Here is a 25634-nt window from a genome sequence, read left to right as displayed (position 1 = left end):
GGGCACTTGAGGGGAAGAGCACTGGGTGTTGTATGGAAAACAATTTGACAATAAAATATTATGGAAAAAAAAGAAAAAAAATAAGCAAGGTAATTTGGGTTCTTCTGATAAACTCTCTTATTGCCATAGTGGCTTTGACAAGTTTCTCTTACTTTTTACTCCAAGAGCCTTAATATACTTAGTAATAGGCATGAATGGATGACTCTCAGAGAGCAAATGACTTTCAGAAGCAAGCACAGCAAAAGGTGAATGGAGGAAGCCACAAGTAGTTTGGTGTTTGTCAGTGTATAAACATCAAGACAATAAGTGGTAAGAGATAAGGCTGATGAGTGGACAGAAACATGACCATAGGGTCTGAGTGTATTTTGCAACGGACTTTAGAAGTCGATCCTATGTATGTTCTGTTCATTCTACAGGTTCTAAGTAGGCATTAGGCAGAGGTTTGGAAATGGCACTATAATTAATAGTAATTAAGAAAGGTTCTTCACCTGGGAGTCACAGGCAGGATCTGGTTGTTCCCAAAGCCAATGACATAGTGTGGAAAATCTGTGGGTGTGTATGTTTATTTGCCTTTTTATTTTTTGTTATAGAAAATGTCCTCAACTTTCATCAGATATGAAAACAGCCCCTGACCCCAAAGATGTTGTGAACTGGCATGCGTAGGCATTTAGGGGAATAACGGCTTCAAATATTCATGCAAATCTCATTTCCCCCTTTCATTTCCCAACAACTCTTACAAAACTGTTCAGCACATAGAAAATGCTCCATAACGTTTCCATAATGGACATTATCTTAAGGGATTCTCCTTGGAGATCATGAAAAGATTTAAAGAGATGATATAGACCTGGTTTATATAGAGATTTTAACTGGGAGTGCTGGATATGACCTCTACCCTGTTCTTGACTTGGGCAGCCATACAGGTCTGCCTGCAGGCTTTCGGAGGTGGCCCCTGGGGTACCACTGCGGTGCCTGAAAGCCTGTAAGTAAGGATCCTTGTCTTTGCACCGGGAGGATGAACGACTACAAGTCCCAGGATGCTCGGCTCCCCGAGCCGGGGCGAGGGCGGGGCGGATCTCCGCAGTGACGTCACCGTCCCGGGGCGAGCCGGGGGTGGGCGGGGCCAAGGGGCGGGCCGGGGTGGCGGCCGAGAGCGCTGGTGCTGATGCAGGATGGCTGGGCGCGCAGGAGCCCGGGAGGTCTGAGCCGGGCGAGGCTCGCTCCCTGCGCATCGCCTAGTCCGCCGGCCGCGTGGTCGCGGGCAGGTGGGCCCGGGGAGCAGCGCCAGGCCAGGGCAAGGCCAGGGAAGGCAGGTCTGCAGCCGGCGGGGCGGGAGGCTGGTGGAAACCTACCCGGTTTCGGAACGGCCGGAGGCGCCCAGCCTGCCGAGTTCGCGATGACCTACTGAGAAGCTTCGTCGGAGGCTGCAGGAGGCGGCCTCGCTGCTGGCGGTGCGGTTCACGGCCTCCTCCCTCGTCTTACTGAGCCCCGGCCCCCCACCCATCCCCGCGCCCCCTCCCTGCCGCCAGCCGAGATGGCGGATCCAGCTGAATGCAGCATCAAAGTGATGTGCCGGTTCCGACCCCTCAACGAAGCGGAGATTCTCCGAGGGGACAAATTCATCCCAAAATTTAAAGGCGATGAGACCGTGGTGATTGGGGTAAGTGTCCGGGACGTGTGGGTTCCCCTGCTGCCTCGCGCCGCAGCTGGGCGCCAGAACGCCCCAGACGGCAGAGGTGTTCGGCTGCCCCTTCGGACATCCCGGCAGGGCTGCCCTCTCCCCGGCCTGGAAGAGAACCCCTCTCCCCCACGCCCTATAGTTCGCTCCCGGAGGGTGGAGGGGCCACTGGGGGCAGCGGGAGGGCCCAGGTGGTGAGAGTGGAGGTGGGGGGCGAGGAAGGGTTCGGCGCCGCCATTGTTCGCGGGGTGGGGGCCCTCGTGGGCCTATTGTTCCCCGCCCCGGCCACGCCGCGTGGGTAGGGTGTTCCGGTTATCCTCTAGTGGGGTGCCTAGGCTCCCCTTAAAGTATGATCTCTCCAGCTCAAAGATGGTACCAGGCATCAGTTCGATTTATCCAACACTACCTGTTCTCACGACCTTAGCAAAAGCAAAAGAAAAAACGGTACTGGAAAAATCCTAGCGTTGGCTCAGAGCTCCCACGCCGTGTAGACGTGGCTCCCCTCGGCGTTTCACCTTGCTCTGCGTGCAGAAGGCTGGAGGTGGGGGAACACTGGTGGCCTTGGTGTCCCCGGGAGGCCTGATGTGTCTCCTGCTTCATCTCAACCCAGGCTGCCCTGGACGTGGTCCCCGGGACTGACCCCTCCCCAATAAGGCGACCCCCACATCTGGTGTCCCCAGACCCTTGGATGTGCTTCGCGCTGGGTGGAGAGTAGGCTTTGCGCCCACAGCTGTGGTACTAGGGGTCCAGAGCACATCCAGATAGTCCCTCTCTGTCGAGAGTAGAAGTTACTTTGTGTGGCTGGATGCTTCTCTCCCCCCCCCACCCCCCCCAATCTCTCTTCCTACCTTTCCTTTCCTTCCCTTTTCCCTTCCCCCCACTTGGCTCTCTTTCTGAAGCCAGGGCTGCTGGTGGGGGCAGGGAATACCATTGGGTTTTAGTTCTTAAAGCAGTATGTCAAATTAAATAAACCAGCCTTTCCCCGCCCTTTCACCCTCTGTTGTCCCCAGCGTGTGTAGCTGACGGTGCCCTCTTTGTATGCGAGCCGCGTGGGGAGGGACCGAGTTAATGGGAGCCTCCCGATCCCCGCTGACATATTCCTGGCAGCCCGCTCGAGGCTGCTTATGCAGCCTTCCCGTCCCCGGCATTGATTAAGTGATGTCATCCAGATTACTGAGCATGCTCAGGCTAACCCCCTCCCTCCGATTCCCCCAGTGGCTGGTGTATTTAGGTCAAGTGATTGACAGGTGACAGTTTCTGGAGGGTCCCTGCCAGCGTCCGCCAAGCCTTTCTCAAGCACCAGAGGCTGACGTTTGCCGGGCCAAGTAACCCCCAGCATCTTGACCAAGGTTGTGCCGCAGTCCCTGAGAAGGGCCCTGAGGGACTAGCAGGTGCTAGCTGAATCGGTAGGCGGGTGCTCTCCCGGAAAGGGTAACCGAGGCAGCGTTCTGGTCTTTGCCCGCGGGCTTCATCTTGTCCTTCCCTTAGGAAGGCAGCTCCCTTTTGACCATCTCTTCTCCCCTTCCCATTTTAACAGTCATTAGGAAACATGACCTCCAGATGCCATGCGTTTATTCTAGGAACTGAACTCTGAGGGCAGGAAAGGGCTTTTCTCTGTTTAGTGTTAAAGAGAAGATGTACGCTACAATTATTGATGAAGAGGAGAATTCTATACTTAATGACAGATAGGTGATAGTGACATCTGCAGCCAGTACATGGGGCAGATAGTAGCTTGTTTGGGTTACATCTCTCAGCTGGGATCAGCCTACAGTCTGATTTGGCTGTGATTTAGATAGAGTGGGAGTTCCTGGGGACATCTAGTCCCTGCCCCTTACCTTGTAACAATTTTTTAACAAATAAGTATGCAGCACTAGAACATGTTCTGGTGACCTTATTTTTTTTCAGAGGTTTTAAAGAAAAGCCGGAAGAAGTTGTTGTTCTTGCTTTTGTTCTTCCTCTCCTCCTTTCTTCTCATCCTCCTGGTCTTTCTCAGTCTTCGAGAGTGATGCACCAAGACAAATGAAGTAGAGTAATAAATCATTGTCTTTGATCTGTGTGCAAGGCAGAGATCCTAAGAACGATGTTTATTTCACATCTAAGTATGCATGCTATTAAATAAATATGTTGAAACAAAGTTACTCTATAAGTAATTTAAACGAACAATCGTGGTTGTGAATACACATGTAACTCTTCAAGTGTAAAGTGAAATTTTTGATTATCTTACTATAATTCTTTAACACAGCAGTTTTGAGTTTTCTTTAGGATAAGTTTTTTTTTTTAATAGAAATAAAGCATTCATATAGTAAGGTGTTATCATAAGAGTACAGCTTATCAAGCTTTTACAAAGTAACCACTCCCTTGTAACCATTTCTCAGACTAAGAAACACATTTTTAGGACCCCAGAGGTCCCATTAGTATCCGCAGTTATTAACTCCCTCTGCCTCAGGGTAATCACTATTCTGCCTTCTGCCATAGATTAGCTTTGCTTTTTTTTTTTTTTTAATAAACTTTACATACGTAAAACCATACAGTATGTTTGCTTTTGTGTGTGGCTTCTTGCAGGCAACATTATGCTGGTCTGTTTCCTCCGTGTGGTGGAGTGTAGCAGTTTTTTCCTGCCTATTGTTCTGTAGTATCCCATTGTATGAATACACCACAATTCATTCATCCATTAACTGTCAGTAGGTATTTGGATAGTTTCCACTTTGGGGTTAATGTGGACACAGCTGCTATGAACATTCTTTTACACATCTTTTGGTGAGAGTGCATCTAGACCAGAAGAGTGTCAGACATTGAAGGAGAATGGGGGTTGGCATGTGCCAGGACCCTTCCGATTCCTAATTAATAATGTGTAACTAATGGGAATGACCTTTCTAGCCGCCTGTATCACATTTTGTACTCTGAATAGAATGGCTCCCAAGCCAATTCAGTTGTAACCAGCCCATATGGTTCAGTTGCAGGTGGAGATTGCCTTAGGTGGGCATTTCTTTCCTTGCTTGCAGAGGTGTAGATTGTGGGGATGACCAAAGAAGACAAGACTTGTCCAGTAATGTCAGTTGTCTTTACTCCCAAGTGAGATGTGTAAAGAATGAATTTCTGTGGAGTCAGCTCTTAGTCTAAATTCAGAATCCCAGAAATTCTTTTGTTTTTGAAACTAAGGTCAATTTTTTTTCTTTAAAGTTCTGTTTGGGCACCTGTGTGGCTCAGTTGGTTAAGCGTTCGACTTTTGATCTCAGCTCAGTGTTTGATCTAAGGGTCATGAGTTCAAGCCCTATGTTGGGCTCCATGCTGGGTGGGGAGCCGACTGAAAATTAAAGTAAAATGGACTCCTGGGTAGCTCAGTTGGTTAAGCCTTGGACTCTTGATTTCGGTTCAGGTCATGATCTCACAGTTCACAAGATTGAACCCCATGTGGGGCTCTGTACTGACAGTGTGGAGCCCGCTTGGGATTCTCTCTTCTCTTTCTCTGCCCCTCCCCTACTTCTCTCTTTCTCTCAATATAAATAGATAAACTTTAAAAAAATAAAATGAGGCAAGAGCAAGTGAAGAGAGAAGAGCCAGGGTAGTGTGGGTTTGAGAAGAGGCGGAGGAAGTTTGGAGCAACAGAAGAGAGAAGCTTTAGGGCAGAGTGAGACATACCTTAGGTGAATAGGTAAAATACATTAAAAAAACTAAGTTCTCTTCAACTTTTGTGGAGATGTACGCCAAGAGGGAGAATTTGCAGGTGTAGTTTCTAGATTTTTCTTTTTAAGAAAATGCCCTGTCTTAGAGGAAATAAATACCTCCACCATCCTTGCATTTTTTTCAGCTCCTGTGCAAAGCTTTCTTTGTCTGAGCAGCCCAGCCACAGCCTCTCCCCACTTTGAACCCCTGTAGCATGATTTTGCCTTAGACTATTAGTTTTATCATATATCTAATGACATTGTAAGCCATGGGCAAAGATAAAGACCATCTTTGTACTTCCTGGGGCCTTGCCCATAGAAAGCACTTAAGGATTTATTGATCTCTTTGTTGAATCTAGAAATCTTTACTTTGGTATATTTAACTTATTTTGTGGACCTGTAATTGGCTCTATACTGTGGGGAGTAGTTAAAAAAACAGTTTTAAAGGGAAGTGCTATTCCTTGGAGCAGGCTGGGTAATTAGACTTAAATGCCATAAGAAAATTGGGGAAATACCTCTTTCCGCTTTGTTAAATAGTAGGAAAGCTATTGACCCTGGAGGCGAGGTAGAACTAGAGGATGAGGATGACCTAGTGATTAGAAAAGGGGCTCCACATAAAGCAATTCTTCAGAGAAAAATATTGGATTTATAACATTTTTCAAAGTACTCCTCCATTAGCTGCTGAAAATCTTGGTGAGTCAGCCATTACTTATGGCTCTGACTGTTGGTTTTGATGTATTTGTATTGATAGAAACTCTCTGTCGTGGAGAGTTCCCAGTAAGTTCTTTGAAATGGATGTTGACAGTCCAGTTTCCTCTCTTGGGGCTTTCCTCTTATTCAAAGTCCCAGGAAAGCATTAAGTTCTGACCCATTTGAGAGCCAATGCAAAACATCAGCCATTCGCGCTGAGCTGGTAAGTGGCATGGAAAGTGGCCTCAGCCTGCAGAAACTCAGATTAGTTCTTGGGAGTGGATGGGTGAGAAAGAAGAACCGAGGACAGAGACCAAATTACAAATTGGAGTTATTGCTGTGGAGATTAAGGACTAAGGAAATGAAGTAATTTGGCTAGAAATTTTCTTTTTGTCCATAGTAATGGTCTTTAAAAACATGAACGTTAAAATTTTTTCATTTTAATTTTTTAAATGTTTATTTATTTTTGAGAGAGAGAGAGAGAGAGAGAGAGAGAGAGAGAGACAGAGACAGAGACAGAGACAATGTGAGCAGGGGAGGGGCAGAGAGAGGGAGACCCAGAATCCAAAGCAGGCTCCAGGCTCCAAGTTGTCAGCACAGAGCCTAACGCAGAGCTCGAACTCACAAACCATGAGATCATGACCTGAGCCAAAGTCAGATGCTTAACCTACTGAGCCACCCAAGCACCCCTAAAATTTTTTCATTTTCAGTTTATACACAATAAAACCACTTTCTTTTCAGTGTGTATTTCAGTGGGAAGGACTTTGACAATGTAGAGTTGTGTAGCAATGCTTCATTAGTTTTCTTATGCTGCTGTGACAAATGACCACAAATTTAAGGGCTTAAAACTATACTTAATTATCCCAAAGTTTCCATAAGTCAGACGTCCATCAGATCAGCTGGTTTCTCTGTTTAGAGTTTCATAAAGTCAAGACCAAGCTGTTGGCAGGGCTGTGTTCTTTTCTAGAGGAAAATCCATTTATTTGCTCATTCAGATTGGTGGCAGTATCCTTATGGTATAGGAGCGAGGTCCTGTTTCCTTACTGGCCAACAGGCCTGGCGCCTCTCAGCTTCTAGAAACCACTCTTAGGCCCTAATCCTGTGCCCCTCTTCTCTGTCTTAAAAACCAGAAGTAGGTTGATCCGTCTCATGGTTCACACTTTTCCTGCAAGTTCCATGGCACGACTCTCTCACTGACTCTTCTGTATCCCTCTTCCACTTTTAAGGGCCCACTTGATTACAGTGAGACCACCCACATAATCTAGGATGATCTCCCTATTTGAAGGTCAGCTGATTAGCAACCTTAATTATATCTGCAAAATTCTTTTCACCCTTAACATTCACATATTCACAGATTTCAGGAATTAGAGGGTGAACATTTTTGGACGCCATGATTCTGCCCCCCACACCCTGCCACATTCAAACTACGAAACAGCTCTTCACCTCTCCCTACCTCCCAGAAGCCCTCATGCCACCCCTCTGCAGTCAGACCTTTTCCCCTCTCAACCCCCGGCAAGCACTTCCTCTTCCTCTCTATAATACTGCCTTTTCCAGACTTTCATAAGAATGGAATCACATATTAAGGATCTTTTTGAGCCTGGGTTTGTTACTTAAGAACTCTTTGAGATTTATTTTGTTTTTGCATGTATCAGTAGTGTATTTCTTTTCACTGCTTAGTGGTAGTCCACTAGATAGATATAACACGGTTGTTTCCAGTTTGGAGTGATGATGAATAAAGCTGCTATAAACCTTTGCGTTTATGTTTTCATGTGAGGGCAAATTTTTATTTCTCTTTGGTAAATACCAAGATTATTTCAATCTTGGGATTGCTAGAGCATATTGTAACTATATGTTTAACTCTAAGAAACTGCCAAACTGTTTTTCAAAGTGGTTGCATCATTTCATATTCCTTCCTAAAAGCAGTCAGATTTGAAGCCAAGATTTTAAAGAGTTTATTTAGTCACTTTATCTAAGTGAACACTAATAGTAGTGTTTATAACGTCGAGATGTATCAGTCCTTCATTCTTCTGTGCCCTACGTTCAGAGCTGTTTACATCACTTGAAAATGAATTAGTAATTTCCAATAAACATACCCTCTGAAACCCTGGAAGGCGTGAAACACAAGAAAGTAGCTATAATCTAGCAGGGGGCACAGACGCTACTCGCTGTTCCTGGCATGCACACAGTTGGCGCCACCTAAGTAAATGGAGTTGGTGGAGGTAGGAGGGAGAGTCAGAAAGAACTGCGTGTGGACTCCCTCGCTAGCTGTGGGGCTTTTTCCCAAGTTGCTTAGCTTTTCTGGGTCTCAGTTTGATCATATTTAAAATGGAGATATCAGTACCTATCTCACAGTGCTGTTAGAGTGAAATGAAATGAAGTGGTCAAAAATAGCCTCTAGTAGAGAGAAAATGCCCCATAAATGCTCATTATCCCCCATTTTCCTCTTTGCCTATAATTTTTCTCATTTTCAGAATTACCTTTGCCTCCTAAAATGACTGTCCTTAACCCTATCTCTAAAAACCCTTCTTGCATGCCTATTTCTTAGGCATTTGTTCTTGGGCATTCTTGCTTGGAATAGCCTCTCTTTTCATCTTATTTGTGAAATTCCTAACCATCCGTGAAGGCAGAGCTCACAGTCTGTTTATTTATAGACTATTATCAGTTGATCCTTTGATTTGCAATGATCATATACAGGAGAGAGGGAGAGTGTGTGTGTGTTTTATGGCTCTTTGGCTCCTTCACAGTGGTTGTCTAGATGCTTTGTAAGTGTATATGCATTGAGGGTTCCTTCTTGCCTTGTTCGCTGCATGGAACCAAGTCTCCATGAATGCCAGTTTCTGCATTTCCTTAAATAACTTGGGTATCACTGGGGATTTCCCTCTCCTCCACCTGTGCTTGTCTGGCCAATGTCTCCTATTTGATGACAGTGTTTTCCATTCTTGGCTTTTCTCCCCCATTCAAAATAGGAAACCGCCCCCACCTTTGGGTTCCCTTTGGTCCCTGCCTCAGATTTCTCACCTGTGTCTACTTATTAAACAAGCAAAAACAAAACCACCTCCTCCCTAATGGTTTCACTTCAGTTGAGAAAAAAATAGCCCCTTGAGAGATCCAATGTCACCTTATTTCTCTCAGGGTTTTTATAAGGTCCTATTTTTGTGGCTGAAAAAGCTCCTCCTCTTAACGCATTTATTGACTGCATGCCCACCAAGTTCCTCTCAGTAGGACTTGTTGCTTTTGCCATTATTGGTTGATATTGCAGAGAACATGGGAGAACGTGGAGATCTAGATTCCTCACGGTGCTTCCCAGCAGCAGACGTGGGCGCGAGTCAGACAGCAGGACCGGCTCCCAGCTCTGCACCTTCTTAGTTGTATGGACTCGGACAAACTGCTAAACCTTACTAAGTTTCAGTCTCCCGGCCTGTAAAACAGGGATAATATCACTGTCCACCTTGTCCAGTGATTGTGACGGTCACAAGAGCGAATGCACAAACAGTGCCGTGGGCAGCCAGAAAATGTCTGCTTTGTAAGACCCACCAGTGGTTATTTCTCTGTCCTCTTGTAAGACTGACTAATCTTGGGAGAGCCCAGACCCTTATCACAGGTTCTCTGGTGCCTTCTGGTTGTGTTAAGGAAAAAGATTATCCTGACCCTTGTAAAAATAGTTAAGGAAGATGATTGTGATAAGTGTTAGTACTATTGCAATAGGCAAGAAAATCAGGCTCAACTCCACATACAAGTAGAGCAGGTTGTGAGGGTGGGTGGGTAGGTGGATGGACAGTTACTAAGAGGAGACATCAGGGGTAGGGGGGATTCTTGCTGAAGGCAGGCCAGATATCAAGGAATCAAGATCTAGATTATCAGGTATCAAGGATGTTGAGATATTGATATTGGATGGGGGAGGGATCCTCTTTACTGCCTTGGGAGGATTCTGGCCAACACTGCACTCCGCAAGGACAGACATGGAAGTTTAAGGTCAGGCCTGGCTGAGGAGGGGGCTCAGAGGAACCTGACTAAAGTTTGGTGATCTGGAACCCAGATGACTCAGTGCGGCACTTGAGACCTGTGCTATGGGCCTGCCTCCCTTCCTGACCTCACCCCCTCAGCCCTGTTCCATCTGTCCTTCCCTTCCCCCAGTGATGAGGTAGCTATGTCTCCCCTGCCCCTACCCCAGCTGCTCACTTCCCACATGCCTGAGGTGACTGTCCCCAAAATAGCAAGCATCCATTTGCTTTTAGAATCTCATCCAGTAGTGCCTCCCCGGAAATGTTTTCTGACCAGTCCCTCTCTGCCTCCACCCTGCCAGATTAGACACGTCCTCCTGTGCACCCTGTATCCACGGACAACCCCCAACTGACCTTCCCCAGTACTGTGTTTCATTTATTTGGGTATATACATCCTTTCTTCCAAGTAGATGCAAAACTGTTTGAGGGTAGGAAATGTGTGCCATTTATTAATATCTCCAGGGCCTGGAACAGTGCCTGGAACAGAATAGATGCTTAGTACCAGATGTCTTTTGAAGGAAATAAAAGAACGCTGACGGTCCTAAGCTGTCACATGGTAGAGCCTGGATTTATTTGCTTGGATTTTTACCTTGACTACTCTCCAGCTCTGATAACTCATTTTTCCTGCTTTGGACATCTCATGGTTTTACTGTTACTGTCTTAAGTGAAATAGCTTTTTCAGGGACACTGATGTATTCCATGCTCATTGAAAAAAAAATTCAGACCATACAGAAAAGCATGAAGAAGGTGGTAAAAAGCACTTTTAATTTCACAAACCAGAAAATACTATTGTTAACCTTTCATTGTATATCCCAGCTCTTTTCCATTCTATATAACAACATACTTTGTTTTAAAACACAGATAGGATTTTTAAAAAATCTGTTTTGAAACCCACTGTTTTGCTTAACGGTATACTTTAGATATCAGCATCTTTAAAGGTTACATATAATTGCATTATATATCTAAACAATACTTTAACCATTTCCTAGTGTTTGACCTTGGGGTGTTTCTGCTTGTTTTTCTTTCTGTTATAAACAGAAGTGTGATAAACATTGGTGCACACATCTTTCGTGTACTTGGCAGATGGCTGTTTTAGAACACATCCCTAGAATAGGGATTGCTGGGTAACAGGGCATAGATGATTTTAAGGCACTCATAGCTCTTGAGACAGAGCAGTTCAGAGACGGTAAATTGTCCTCCGTGTTATACTCTGATTTTTCTGTCCACCAGATGGAATTGCTGCCAGTTTGTCTCATAAGGCATCCTCCAGACCCGAGTGAAATTAAATTCTTACCAGGAGTATGTGTTCTGTCACACACTGTTAACCTGTAGATCCAGAACACCACAATGCCTTCAGACTTTTAATGTAAATCATACGATTTGGTAGGCTGTCGCTTGTTGCTTTCAATATCCTAAAGGGTGTTTGTTTCTTGGAGGTGATCAAAAGCTAAATCTCTCTCTTGAGGCAGCAAAAGATGGAGGCCAAGTTTGTAGTCTTAAAGAAAAATAGGGTGGACGCTTTTCTCCTTGGTGCTAACATTGAATGGCCTGTGATATCTTCCGGGCAATGGTAAGTTTAGAAGGTATAAAATAACCCTCTCAGAAAAGCCCTAGAAAGGAGCGCCTGGGTGGCTCAGCTGGTTAAGCTTCCGGCTTCGGCTCAGGTCATGATCTCATGATTTGTGGGTTTGAGCCCTGCATTGGGCTCTGTGCTGACAGCTAGCTCAGAGCCTGGAGCCTGCTTCAGATTCTGTGTCTCCCTCTCTCTCACCCTCCCCTGCTTGCCCTGTCTCTCTCTCTTGGTCTCTCAAAAATAAATAATTCCAAACATACTCCAAAGTAGAAAGAATAACAAAATGTATCCCCAGGAACCTGTCAACCAGTTTTAGCCATCATGAACAAATGACCAAATTTATTTTTTCTATACTCCCCTAACCTTTCCTCCCCAATTCACTGGATTGTTTTAAAGTGAAATCTCACATCATTTTATCCATAACATATCCATTCTCTTTTAAAACCTCAATAACATCATCACAACTAAAATAGGAGCAATTCCTTCATGTCAAATACCCAAATATCCCCTATTGCTTCATAAATTTATTCTATAGCTCATTTGCTCAAATCAGCAAATGCTCCTACGTATCGACCTTGAAAGAAGAAGGGAGGCTTTGGCCGCCGCGCGCTGTGGGACGGCAGAGACACGCAGGACAATCAGGCCAAGCAGGATTTCCAGCCATCTCCCCGAACAGTGGTCACGTCCCACTTACCCTTTCTAGTAACTCAGTGCCAGCTTTGCAGTGTCTTCAGAAAAGCTGTACGTGTCATAGTCTCTCCCTGCTGCTTCCCCCCTGGCTTTAGTTGGCTTGGATAAACACCAGGAGAGCAGGCAGATGTGTTCCTCGGGTGTCTTCCGAGCTCAATACCGCCCTTGTCAGACTGGCACTCAGGACATTTACAGCAATTCTCCGGGGTGTTTCTAGGTATATTGGTATCTATTACCTTTTTAGTTGATGAATACCTGTCCTTGATGTGAATTGAATATTGGAAAATAAATCTAACAGAGCTGAAGGGAAAAATATGTTTGTGAGAACAGAATTCACTGCAATGTAATACATTAATGAAAAAGGCTTGTGGTTGTTTTTTTATGTTTCTTATGCCTTTTCTCACTAAAAAGGAATAAAAAAGCACTGAAGGGTGATGGAGTTGGAGAGTAAGTGCAAACTTAAAAAAAAACCCGAGTAATTTATGCTTTAACTTCCTAGACTGCAGTGTATGGTCATAAGAGCTGCCCATCAATAGTATTATTTTAGAAGCAATTACTTAAAGATCTTGGCTACGCAATTCTGGACCGACAGCCCCTTCTTTCCCGTGCTCGGTCGCAGAGCGATCTCTTCCATTTCCAGGTCTCATTTTGCCTCCTGAGGAAATGTAGAGCAGTCTGCTTCAATTCTTTGAGGAGGTTATATCATAGTTTTTCCCTGAACCAACTGTCTGGCACCTCACTCCCCAGAGATTATTGATTTTCATCTGGGAACCTGGTTAAATAACAACTCCATCTGACATCAGAAACTTTGGATGGTCTTGGGGGAAAGGACTTATGCTTCTCTTTCATAGCCACCTCCTGCCTCATAGAGAAGACCAAATCCCAATCTGACAGGGCAGTGTCCAGACCTGTCGGTCCTGGTCACTGGGGGGCAGGATCCCTTCCTGTATCTGGCCTTTGTGGTAAGCTGACCTCTGCAGGGTCTGGATTCCTGGGCGGCTTCTGGGAGCTATTTTTCTGTCTCCTGTCTGCATGCTGCTGAGTGGGTAAATTAGGCTAGGTCCACAGATTCAGGCCCAGGTGCACTGGTCTCAAGGTCCAGAGGAGATTGGACTGCAGGATGGGGAGGGTGGTGAGGTGAGGAAAGTAGAAAAAGCCCATGAGCCTCCTCCCTTGGCCACGTTCATTACTGGGATGATGTGTATTGATGCCCTACCCACATGGTGTCTGGTTACTGGAGCAAACTCACCTACCCATGGGTGGGTGCAGCTGGCTTTTTTGGGTCCCTTGAACTAATGCCATTATAGAGCATCAGAACCTCCTAACTACTAATAGTTTATTTATATAATATTTGTGAAAAGCAGACTTTCAAAAGGAAGTGTTTAGTTCTTCGGTAATAATTACTAAACAACACAACCTACTAATTATGTGTTCAAACAAGTGGGAAAGAAACACCCAGAGTCCTATATCCTAGAGTAACAGCACTCGCTTGCTCATTTGTTAAATGTTTCTTAATAAATATGGCTCTTAAAGATTGTTTTGAGGATCTGTTTTTAAACTATATTTTCTGGTCTAGTCATTTATCCAAAAGAGCTTGTAAAGGGGAAAATATGCACCTGTTTATTATTTCTTTAGTGCTATGAAAAAACAAATATAAAGAGATGATGTATACATTCATGGAAAACTTGATATAAGTGAGTTCGTTATTACTATGAAAAATGCTTACTTTTTTAAAGAGTAAAAGTAAAGTTTGGGACGTCACTGTACTTCTCTGCTGTCCAGGATGGAAGCCCCTTGCGTCCTGCAGCTGTCGGGCATAGCAGTGTGGCTGGTCCAAGCTGGGGTGTCCAGTAGATGTGACATTTCCACGGGCTTTTGAAGACTTAGGACAGAAAAAGAGCTGGGGATGTAAAATGTCTCCATTTTGTGTATACATTACATTTTGAAGTGATTTCCCCCTTTTTTACTGTTTTTTAAAGCTTATTTCTTTTGAGGAAGAGAGAGAGCACGAACTTATGCACACACACAAGTGGGGGGAGGGGCAGAGAGTGAGGGAAAAAGAGAATCTGAAGCAGGCACCATGTTGTCTGTGCAGAGCCCAACAGGAGGCTTGAACTCATGAACACTGACATCATGACCCGAGCTGAAATCAAGAGTCAGATGCTTAACCCACCCAGCCACCCAAGGGTCTTATTTTTACTTTTTAAACTGTGACTACTAGGAAATTTCAAGTTACGCATGTGGGTTGCATTCATTGTTGCCATTGCATTTCTGTTGGACAGCATCGCATGATCTTTTTAGTGCTGCCGACACACTGCCTGTTTTTGCATTTATTACTTTTAGTTCCACTTTGATGTATTGAGGGCTTATTGTGTGCTTAGCAAGACAAGATCTCTGCTGTCAGTAACTATATATATAATCCGAGAAAAGAAGGCAAGTCAGAAAAGAAAAGAAAAGAAAAAAGAAAAGAAAAAAGAAAAGAAAAAAGAAAAGAAAGTTAGCCTGCTGGGAGTGTCCAAAGAGAAGAGGAAACAAAGCCTTGCTGGAGTTAAAAGGAGAGAAAGCACATCCCGTTGTGTCCAGGGAAACCTTGCAGAGGGATATCATTACCTTGATGCTGGGGCAGGACCTGTCCACTCTGCACGTGTAAATTTTGCTTCTCTTCTACACAGCTGCTTTAGATATTTCTGTCTTGAATAGTGTTGGGAAAAGACTGAGGAGGGATGTGTGCTCTAGTCTAGTCCATCTCTCTGCTGTCACTCCCTGCTCCCCCACAAATATTGTGACATTGAGTGTTACCGCCCAGCCGGTGTCCTATAATTGGCTGACCATTAACAGCAGCGTGCTAGGACGACACTGGGAACACCTAAGAGGTGACAGGCAGCATTGTCTTTGTGTACAATATCACGGGGGTGTGCTGCTGCCCAGCTCCCAGCTCCCACTGTAACTTCCCCCACTGGGATTTGCAAATCTGCCACTTACCTTCTGTCTGCATTCTGTTGCTAATGCCAGGAAGGAGGAGACCTCTGGTCCCGGAAATGCTTCTCCCTTTACTTGGGCACCTGCTAATGAGGTGCCTCCACCCCAAGGAACAACAGCTTGCCTTAGGAGACCCCTGGCCGCTGGTGGGAGGAGGTGCTGCCCTGGTCGCTAGCAGTTGCCTCTTTGTCCTGGCTTGCGTGCGTGCGTGTGTGCGTGCGTGTGTGTGTGTGTGTGTGTGTGTGTCTTCGTGTTCACCTTGCAGGTGAAGGCCACACAGCTCTTTGGAGAGGGAGTTGGTTCTGTGCTAGAAAATCTCTCTCTCACCCCTCCGGTGCCCCTGTTTGTCTGGTTTGGCACAGAATTGATTTTTCCTCCTTTGCAAATGGCAAAATCACCACGAGGTAACATATAAGCCCAACAACACAAAGCCAGCCACAACTAACCACCCTACCATCATCCATTTTAATTTTTATATCCCCCTTTTTCCTCTCATTGACACTTAACATTTCAAAAAATGTACTTCCAACCCTGGATATACAGTTAAGCTTTTTTTTTTTTCTTTTTCCATAAGCTTACTCCATACAGGATTTTCTATGTTGTGTAATATATTCATGGTTATAATTTTCAGTGATGATTTAAGTGTCCATTGGGGCTGGTAGATCACAGTGTGCTAACCCCTCTGCTTTGGCATTCAGAGCTCCAGCTTCCCCTTACTCTGGGTGATGCTTTAGCGAACATCCCTGTGCACAGAGCTGGTTTTTTCGTTGAGTTGTTTCTAGAGAAAGCATTCTCCCGAGGTGCATTTATTGGATCCAATGCAAGGAACACTTTACTTGATCTTATTAAATATTATCCTGCTGCTTTCTATAGAGACCAGTTCCTACAGCCTTCATGGATGTATGAGTGCCCTATTTGGCAGTGAATTCATTTTTGAAGTAAAGTGTATGTAACTTAAGCCATATTTAGAATAACGGTTTTCTGATGGCTTGGAAGTTTGCTGGAAGACTTTGCCATCAGAGGTGAGAACTGGGTAGTGTGGGGCATTGCACGTGTCAGACCCTCCTCGGTGCACAGCAGTAGTCTCGTGTGTGTTGGGCTTGCCTATTGTGAGGGAAGAAATGATGAAGACAACCCTCTAAAATGGCTTAATTCTGGCAGAATTTCTTCAGTACTAAATTTCCTTCCAGAAGATGTAACTTATTTGGGAAGTGAGTATGGGAGTTTGGAGAGAAGGTGCTTTTCAATTTGGATGTTTAGGGGAACTGAATTTAAAGGAAATCCCTCAATGTTTTAAAGTTAAGGGTAGCCTCTTTTATTTTCTGTTCCCATCAGCCCACCCTTTCCCAAACACAACTCTAGGCAACAGTGTGTTCAAGTATAAATATCAGGTAATTGAATATCTCGATTAGCAGAACTACAGACAACATACATATTACTGTATTTTTCACAGACGTATGCACACCATTAGATGAAGAGTAAATATCTTCTTAGACCAGGAAGTTATACTCTTCTTCAATTGCTCACAAACTATTGTAATCCTAACATAGTGACAGCATATAGCAAAATCTGCTACACTTAACCCTTATAAATGCTTTACGGAATGTTCACCCATTTACTTTAATCCTTAGTGCTGCCCTGTGAGGTAGCCACACATGTCATAAGTCTACCGATGAGGATTCTAGAGCACAGAGAGGTTAATTTACTTGCTCAAGGTCACTTGAGCGCAAGTATAAGTAAGTTGTGGACCTAGGATTCAGACTAAGGTAGTGTGGCCCTAGAGGCTTTGCTTTTAAACATTTGCTTTGTCACATCCACATGTTGGTTCTTAACAGGAGTTGAGAATGTCTAGGGTGCACAGCATTTTCTAAATTGGAGTTTCCCTAGGGCACAAGTTCTTTGAGTTATTCCCTGATAAAAAGGTTTGTTGTCAATTAAATGCAGGAAGCGTTGTTCACATTGTCTCTTGGAGATAACCCTACCTCTCTCGTCAACAATCCTGCAGTAAATAAGTACACTTTAGTTGTGTTTATTTGGTGTTTACCATTAGCAACCCAGTGGACTGAAACTTAATTCAGGGAACTGCTACAGAGAAGGCAGCTATAAACTGGCTGTGCTTGAAAGTGGAGGCTGTTTCCCCCCCTCTCTGTTGCCTGCCTTTACATTGACACCAGATCTTTTATGAAGGTCAGAGTCAGCTTTACTCTTGCTCTAGTTTCCATCTGAGAGGCTCTCTAGGGGGATCCATAGAACACAGTGCCAGTGCTCTCAGGGTGGTGCATTTGCCAGGAAATCTTGTAGGCTAGACTCCTGAATGCTTTTCTTTTAATGCTTTTTTATTTTTTGAGCAGGGGAGGGGGCAGAGAGAGAAGGGGACACAGAATTGAAGCAGACACAAAGCTCTGCGCAGTCAGCACAGAGCCCAATGTGGGGCTTGAACCCGTGAACTGTGAGACTGTGACCTGAGTCAAAGACAGATGCTCAATCATCGGAGCCACCCAGGTGGCCCATCGAGTTCCTGACTGTTTCAATGTACTCTTGATTTACATGGATCTATCCACAGGGAAAAGGATTATAAAGACTTTTTTAAAAGTTTATTTATTTTGAGAGGGAGAGAGAGTGTGAGTTGGGAAAGGCAAGAGAGGCAGAGAGAGAATCCCAAGCAGGTTCTGTGCTGTCAGAGTGGAGCCTGACTTGGGGCTCCACTTCATGAACCTGAGATTGTGACCTGAGCCAAAAATCAATAATTGGACACTTAATTGACTGAGCCACCCAGCTTCCCTAATGCTTTTTTTTTTTTTAATAAAAACATGTTCACCTTGCTCTTCTGTGTCTTATAAGTGTAGAGATTTATGCTTTCTATGTGGATTTCTACATCCATCTATATACATTCAAAACATATTAGTAAAGTGTCTTCTAAAAATTTGTGAGTAGGTTTTATTTTAAGAAAAAATTTAAGATTCATTTTGAGAGAGACAGACACAGTGTGAGTGGGGGAGGGACAGAGAGAGGGGGGGGAGAGAGAGGATCCCAACCAAGCAGGCTCTGTGCCGCCACTGCAGAGCCTGATGTGGGGCTTGAACTCAGGAAACCATGAGATCGTGAACTGAGCCCCCAGGTGCCCTTTATCATCTTTAAATAATGGCAATTCTGCTTCCTTCTTTCTACAACAAATACTTCTCACTTCTTTTTTCTTGTCTCACTGCATTGAATAGGACCTCCAGGATAATCTAAAATAAAAACAATGATAGCAAGAATCCTTGCATATTTTTTATCTTAAGGCCATGTTTGATGTCGATTTTTAGCAGATATCCATTATCAAGGTGAGGAAGTACCATTTATCCCCGGTTTGTTTTATTTTTACTGCTGAGTAGGTCTTGAAGACTTTCATTGCTTCTTGCTTGGGTTGTAATAATAGTCTTGGGAAACAATTCCCTGCTTGCTCTACATTCCCTCTAGTTCCTTGAACATTGTAGCCAAAGTCTTCTCTCTGAAGTGCTACTCAGAATATAATATGTCAGTTCTCTGCTGAGAAACATTTAAGACTCCCCATCGTCTACTAAAATAAGTTTGAACTCATCACCTTGGTTCCTTGGTTCAGCAAACCCTCCACAGTATGTTTCCTTCAGAAACTGAGAAATGGATTGAGAAATCAAACCTAACTGTACACTATATTTCAACCTCAGTCTGCATTTTTACTCTTTGGTGCCTTTGTCCTTGAGGTTCCCATCTCTTGGGGTGCCATTCCCATCTCTCTGTGCCTCTTGAAATTCTTCTTTCTGGCTTTACACCCTCATTGGAGGCATTTTCTTGTTTTGTTAGTCCTTCTCTTCTTGGAATTACCCTACTCAGAATACTGGGTTTTGTTCAACTTATTTTCCATCTTTTTTAAGAGAGAGGGACAGAGCGCAAGCTGGGGAGACAGGCAGGGGTTGAGAAAGAGAGAGAGAGAGAGAGAGAGAGAGAGAGAGAGAGAGAGAGAGAGAGAATCTTAAGCAGGCTTCACCCTCAGCCTGGAGTCCAACTCGGAATTCAATTCCAATACCTTGGAATCATGACCTGAGCTGAAATAAAAGGTTAGGCACTCAACTGACTGCGTCACCTAGGTGCCCCTATTTTCTTTCTTTCTTTTTTAAATATATCTTTAGGGGAGCCTGGGTGGCTTGGTCTATTAAGCCTCAGACACTTGATCTCTGCTCAAGTCTTGACCTCAGAGTCTTCAGTTCAAGCCCCACCTTGGGCTCAATGCTTGGTGTGAAGCCTATTTAAGAAATGAATAAATAAACATAAAATCCTAGTTTTTTAAAGACATAATTGATATACATTGTTTCCTTTATTTTCGTATTCTCAGCATGTGACTCATAATGGGTACACAATATATGATGGAAAGCATGAGTAAATGACTAACTGAAAGAGTATTTCTTTTGGTCCTTATTATGTCATTTTTATGATAATATTTGGTCTGATTGTCATTCCTTCCCTTTCCTGTATGTCCCACCTGACCACTGAGGGAGCTGCCGACAGCTCAATTCTCCATCTCTTTTAAGAAATTCACCATAATTGGACCAAACTATATATAGGCATTCTTTAGGGAGCACATTCTATTTATCCCACCCTCAACCAAATCACTGTCTAGTAAGACAGACAGACATCTACATGCACAACACACACACACACATATATGCATACACACAATGGCAATACAACTGATAAGCGATTGACTAGTACTGTAGGTTTATTGAGCAACAAACACCTTTAAGGTTGGGGCAGATTTTGCAAAGTAGTTCCATTTTCCAAAGAATAAAAATATTTTGTGTTGGATATCCAAATTATGTTTTGTTCTGTTCAGCTTTTCAGTTGACAGAGCCAAAAATGAAAGAAATTAGAAATATGTTAAGTATAGAAATGATTGCTTTCAAGTGATTTCCTCTTCTACGAAAACATAGAAGCTGCACACAAAACACTCTTTTCTTGATTTGCAGCTTACTAGTCTTACAAAACTATTTCAATTTAAATTGAAACCTAGCATCATAAAGAAAGAAGGGCCCAAGAAATTCTAAATTGAAGACATTAATATAAATGAACCACACTTAAAATTCTATTGATAGTCCTCAGCTCTGAAAGCGAAATGTCTATAATTTACCTAAATTGTCTTGAAAGGAAAAGAAATAAGAGAATTTCTCTTTTGGATGTCTATTTCCTGGCGTTTTCCTAATAACCAGGCTATGAGTGATTGAATTATTATTATAACCTCATAGCTATTATTTTCATTTCAAAAGAGTGTGGGTTAATTCCAGCTGAAGTTTTTATTTCAAGTGTGTTTTTGTGTAATATATGTAATAAATCAATACTGAGCCATAGGGTCTGAGGATCAAAATTATTTTAGACCAATGAATACATTTTTCTTAGGGCTGGTCTGTTGTTCATTGTAGCTTATTACTCAGGAAAATGAAGGGGGAGGAAAGATTAAAGAAATTATGAAAGTAATCATAAATGTCCAATAGCTTCTTTTTACTTCTCTTACCTTTCTTGACTTTTTATTCCAAATGTAAGCGTTATATAAGCATTTTAGGACAATAGAAAGATATAGGGAGGTAAAAATTGGTAAGTAGAAATGTCCCATATCCCCTCTTTCCAGAATAGCTACTGTTAACTGATGGATGTTATATTATTCTAACATCTTACTTTTATAAATTAAATTATGAAAGATTTAATACATATGGAATAATGCCTGTAACAGAAATACATGGCGAGACATTCTAATAAAAGGGACACCCATGGAGCTGCCATCCCCCTGATAGCGATGCCTGAGCTCCCTATGTCCCAGCTGCTGTCCCCTCATCCCAGAGGAAACCATCCTCCCAAATTTTGCTTTTATCAGCCACCTAATAATCTTTGTAGGTTTACTGCAAGCATTTTTTGTTTGTTTGTTTGCTTAATATTGCTTGGTATTGAATCAATAAAAGATTTATAAAATACTGTGTATATTTTTCTGTGACCTGCTCTTTTCTCTTAACATTTATGTTTCACAATAACTACTTAAAGTTGCTGTGAATTCTGAAGGTAGAAAAATGTAACCTGTTCAGATCCAGAGAGATCTTTGGAAGGAACGACATCCATCCTGCTGGATTAGGGCCCCACCCATACAATCTCGTTGGACTTTATTTACCGTTTTAAAGGTCCTATGTCCAAATACAGTTGTATTGGAGGTTAGGGCTTCGGTCTGTAACAGTCACTTTGTACCCAGGTCCTACTATATACACTTTAGGGATTTCAGAGATCGTCAAACCCACACCTTTCCTCTGGAGATTATAGCCCACGGAAGGTTTCCTGGCTTTTTCCTGATAACAAGACTAAGATTCCCCAGAAGAGAGCTCTTGGGGAGCCCTCCCAGAGAATGACTTTTTGAGCATGCATAGCTGAGCCTTCAAACCGTGGAGTAGAGGGGCCAAGTGAGAGGCATGCCAGCTTTCCCCGAAGGTGGGGGTGGGGGTGGGGAGATGGAGGCATTTCTGGACTTTAAATCCTGAGTATTAGAAATGGCTTCCCTGAAAGCCAGCTGTTGCTGTCACAGTAGGGTCGATGGCTGCATGAAAAGTATTTTGCTGCAGTCGAATTTTTATAGATTTCCCTCCCCCCCCCCCACCCCCCCCCAGTTTAGGAACATCTCTTCTGATTTAGTCAAAGAGGAAAGCGAATTCCAGACAATGTTTTGGTAAGGGATTGAGAGTGCCCTGGAAGAGAGAACAGGGAGGTGATTCTCTTAGCATCATTGTTGCTTTGTCTCATTAGAATGGTCCAGAACTCCGGGTGCTTGTACATAACTAAGAGAAAAGACAGTAGGAAACTAGGTAGCTAAAAATTAACAACCATTTTGAACTGAGTTATTGATAATTATCACCCTGTGAAAGCTAGCCTATTCCAGAATTCTGTGATGGGAATGTTTTGAACTATAGAAGCAGTTTCCACTTTTTTTTTTTTTTAACCATGACACCATGATGCATTTTACCAAGAAATCCAAGATATACACTTGACATCATAACTCTGGACTAATCGATTTATGAAATACTAAATTTTAATATGTGTGATTTACTCTGAAATTTTCTATTCTCAATCACTGTTTTTAAGGAAATATTTTAAAAAGTTTTTATTTATTTATTTTTGAGAGAGCGCATGTGTAAGAGGGTACATACAGGAGTGTGAACAAGGGAGCGGCAGAGAGAGGAGAGACACAAGATCTGAAGCAGGCTCTGTGCTGACAGCAGAGAGCTCACCGTGAGGCTCGAACTCACAAACCATGAGGTCAGGACCTGAGCTGAAGGCAGATGCTTAACCAATGAGCTACCCAGGCATCCCCACACTTTATTTTTTTACATGCTAGTTATGACCTAATAAGTGTAATTTGTGAACCAGCATCTCGTAGACTAGTGTTTCTCTACTAGGGAGTTTTTTGGGGAGTTCATTCAAAAAATTAATTCCCTGTGATGAATTCAGGGAGAGTTGGAGGACATCAAAATCTCACTCTTTCCCATTCTCATGCCCTTGTCAGATCAAAGCTCCTGCTGAAAGACACTGTAAGACTATATGGTGTTTATTTGTGAAACCTATTTTTTGAGTCCCAACTCTGGGCCAGATACTGTGAGAGGCGCTAGCAAATAAACTTTCTAAACTGGTGGTGTGTACTTAAGAGTAGATAGGATGCGACTTAAAATTGGTATTTTAAACCTTACCCTTACTTAGTCCTAAACAGTTTGTTTCAGTCTGCTTCTTCTCCCTCAACTGACTGTGGTGAGGTGAATGTTTAATTTTGGTGTCTTCTAAGTCACCTGGTCTTAGGCACTCTCAGCTGCGCCCCAGGGGACTAGAGGGGAGAGCCTGTGGTTTAAGTCAGTCGAGATGAATCAGGCCCTGACGTTGCCTCTCTCTGAGAGCATGATGTCAGGCAAGTCAATCAATTTAACATGTCTGCAGTGAACTGGAGATGCCGGGCACTGCCCGGTGAGGTGTGGGTGACGATGACATGGGATCCTGTGTATGAAAGCAGCCTGCACACTGTAATCCCCCCCCTCCTCCATCCCGCACATTCTGTATGCAGACCACTGTGTGAAGTCCCACCTCTCTCCCAGACTCTCTTCCTGCCAGATGTCTTCTTTGGTCCATTAGTAATGGACACCTTCAGGCATCTAGAGGGTAAGAAAGTCCTAGACTGAGCAGCTCTTTGCAGTTTGAAAAAGCCAAATTCGTCTTGGGTATTTCTATTTCTGCAGTATCTTCAGTGAGTGTTAGGATCACCACTAAACCGTTTATTGTAACAATATACTCAAAGTCCCAGGACCTCAAATGCATATCCCATGAGACAGGTCCCATCCCATCTGTGGTAGGCAGAAAGATGTCTGCTTGCTAACCGCTGGGAACCTGAGTATGTAATTTGACACGAAGGAAATAAGGTTGCTCAGCAGTTGACCTTAAAATAAGGAGATTATCCTGGATTATCCCCATGGGCCTGGTGCAGTCACGGGGGGGCCTTAACTGGAGGAGAGGGAAGCAGAAGAGTCAGAACGAGACAGATGGCCTCCTGAGAAAGACTCAGTCGGACTCTGCTGGTCACTGCTGCTTTGAAGGTGGGAGGAGGACGTGAGCCAGGGAATGTGGGTGGCCTCCCAAGCTGTCAAAGGCAAGAAAGTGGATTCTCCCCCAGGGACTCCACGGCGCTGCTAGCCCCTTGACATTAGCCCAGTGAGACCCACTGCAGACTTCTGACCCACAGAGCCGTAAGATAATAAGGTGGTGGTGTTTTAAGCCACTAAATTTCTGGTAATTTGTTATAGCCACAATAGGAGACTAATACATCATCCCTCTGTAACTTAAATTTTTTTTTCCTGTGTCCCATTTTTATGATTTTGCAGCAGAATGCCCAATGTGGAACATAATCACAAGTATTTGGATATTATTTAATTTTTTTTATAAAGAAAAAGCACATGTATTTGCTGGAAATGAATATAGGATGAGAAAAGCAATAAGGTTTAAAGGGCCCATCTTCACATTAAAACCAAATATCCAACATTCAGATGAAAATTTTATATGAAACGGAGACATTACATATACAGTCCTTGCTTCTAAAATAAAAGAATTGAGGGCACCTGGGGGGCTCAGTTGGTTAAGTGTCTGACTTCGGCTCAGGTCATGATCTCACAGTTTGTGGGTTTGAGCCCCATGTTGGGCTCTGGCAGCTTGGAGCCTGCTTAGAATTCTGTGTCTCCCTCTCTCTCGGCCTCTCCCTTCCTCATACTCTGTCTCTCTCTATCAAAAAAATAAATAAAAACATAAAAAAAAAAGAATTGTATTAGGTGCTTGCTTTGTAGAATATTAATTAAATAGTATTTTATTTTCAGAATTCAGAATTGTTGGCCTATATAATTCTTTTAGCAGAAAAGACTTTTAAACTTTTTAACTTTTTAAAAAGTTTTTTAATTTATTTTGAGAGAGAGAGAGAGAGCGCGCGAGTGAGAGTGGGCAGGGAAGGGGCAGAGAGAGGGGAGAGAATCCCACGCAGGCTCTGTGGTGTCAGTGCAGAGCCTGACTCAGGGCTCAAACTCACGCACCATGCGATCATGACCTGAGCCGAGATCAAGAGTCAGAAGCTTAACTGACTGAGCCACCCAGGTGCTCTGAGACTGTTTAATCATTTTAAAAAAGATTCAGTGACAAAGTACATACAGTTATATCCCACTGTTTCTTTTTATTTATGTTTCCAGACTAGTTGCTGCTTTTTTTGTTAAAAATCTGTGGCAGTTTCAGCTTTTAGATAATCAAAAATGGAAACCAGATGAAGTAAAGCAAATTAAAGGGATTATTTTATTCTCTTGAATAAGAATATCTTAGACACATTTGCACCAATGGAATGGATAAATAATACCCCTGACTTACCTATAGGCTCCTTAAAAATGAGTTCAACAGCTTTTCTCCACCAAGTACTGGGATTTCCTCCTCCCTAATTCCATGAGGTGGGGTCTCCCCTTCTCCCCTGTCCCCTGTGCATGGCCCCTGCTCTCATGACTGAATGTAGGATGGTCCTGGGGCACTGAGGCAGCAGGATGATTTCAGATCCTGCTCTACTTCAAGCTTGGCTCAGACCGATACAGAAACAGTTGAGGTCGCTAGCTGCCCCAGAATCGAGCTGCTCAGTCAGCTTTGTTGAACCGTTTCCTACTCTTCAGGTACCTCATCAGAGTGCTCCTTGGAAAGCTACTCTGCTGATTTTGTGATTTTTCCCATTTGCCTTCTCCGCAGCTCAATTTTCAGAATTCCCCAAAGATGTCTTTATTTTGACAATACTTTGTACTTCTCAGACCTCAAAGGAGATG

The 25634-nt window shown here is 43.5% G+C and overlaps 1 protein-coding gene across 2 annotated transcripts in view; it reads left to right on the top strand.

The window, feature by feature from the left end:
* The first annotated feature begins 1145 nt into the window (after positions 1-1145).
* Positions 1146-25634, top strand: part of KIF5C (kinesin family member 5C) — a 151283-nt gene continuing 126794 nt past the window's right edge. For both annotated transcript variants that reach the window (XM_029934612.1, XM_029934611.1), the window contains exon 1: positions 1146-1657. In XM_029934612.1, the coding sequence (XP_029790472.1) occupies positions 1532-1657 (126 nt within the window). In that variant the 5' untranslated portion in view covers positions 1146-1531. The remainder of the gene's footprint in view (positions 1658-25634) is intronic.

This window comes from Suricata suricatta, chromosome 3 (assembly GCF_006229205.1).
Source record: "Suricata suricatta isolate VVHF042 chromosome 3, meerkat_22Aug2017_6uvM2_HiC, whole genome shotgun sequence".
Taxonomy (NCBI): Eukaryota; Metazoa; Chordata; class Mammalia; order Carnivora; family Herpestidae; genus Suricata; species Suricata suricatta.
The sequence above is the reverse complement of the archived record's forward strand: the minus strand, read 5'-3'. Positions and strand labels throughout refer to the sequence as shown.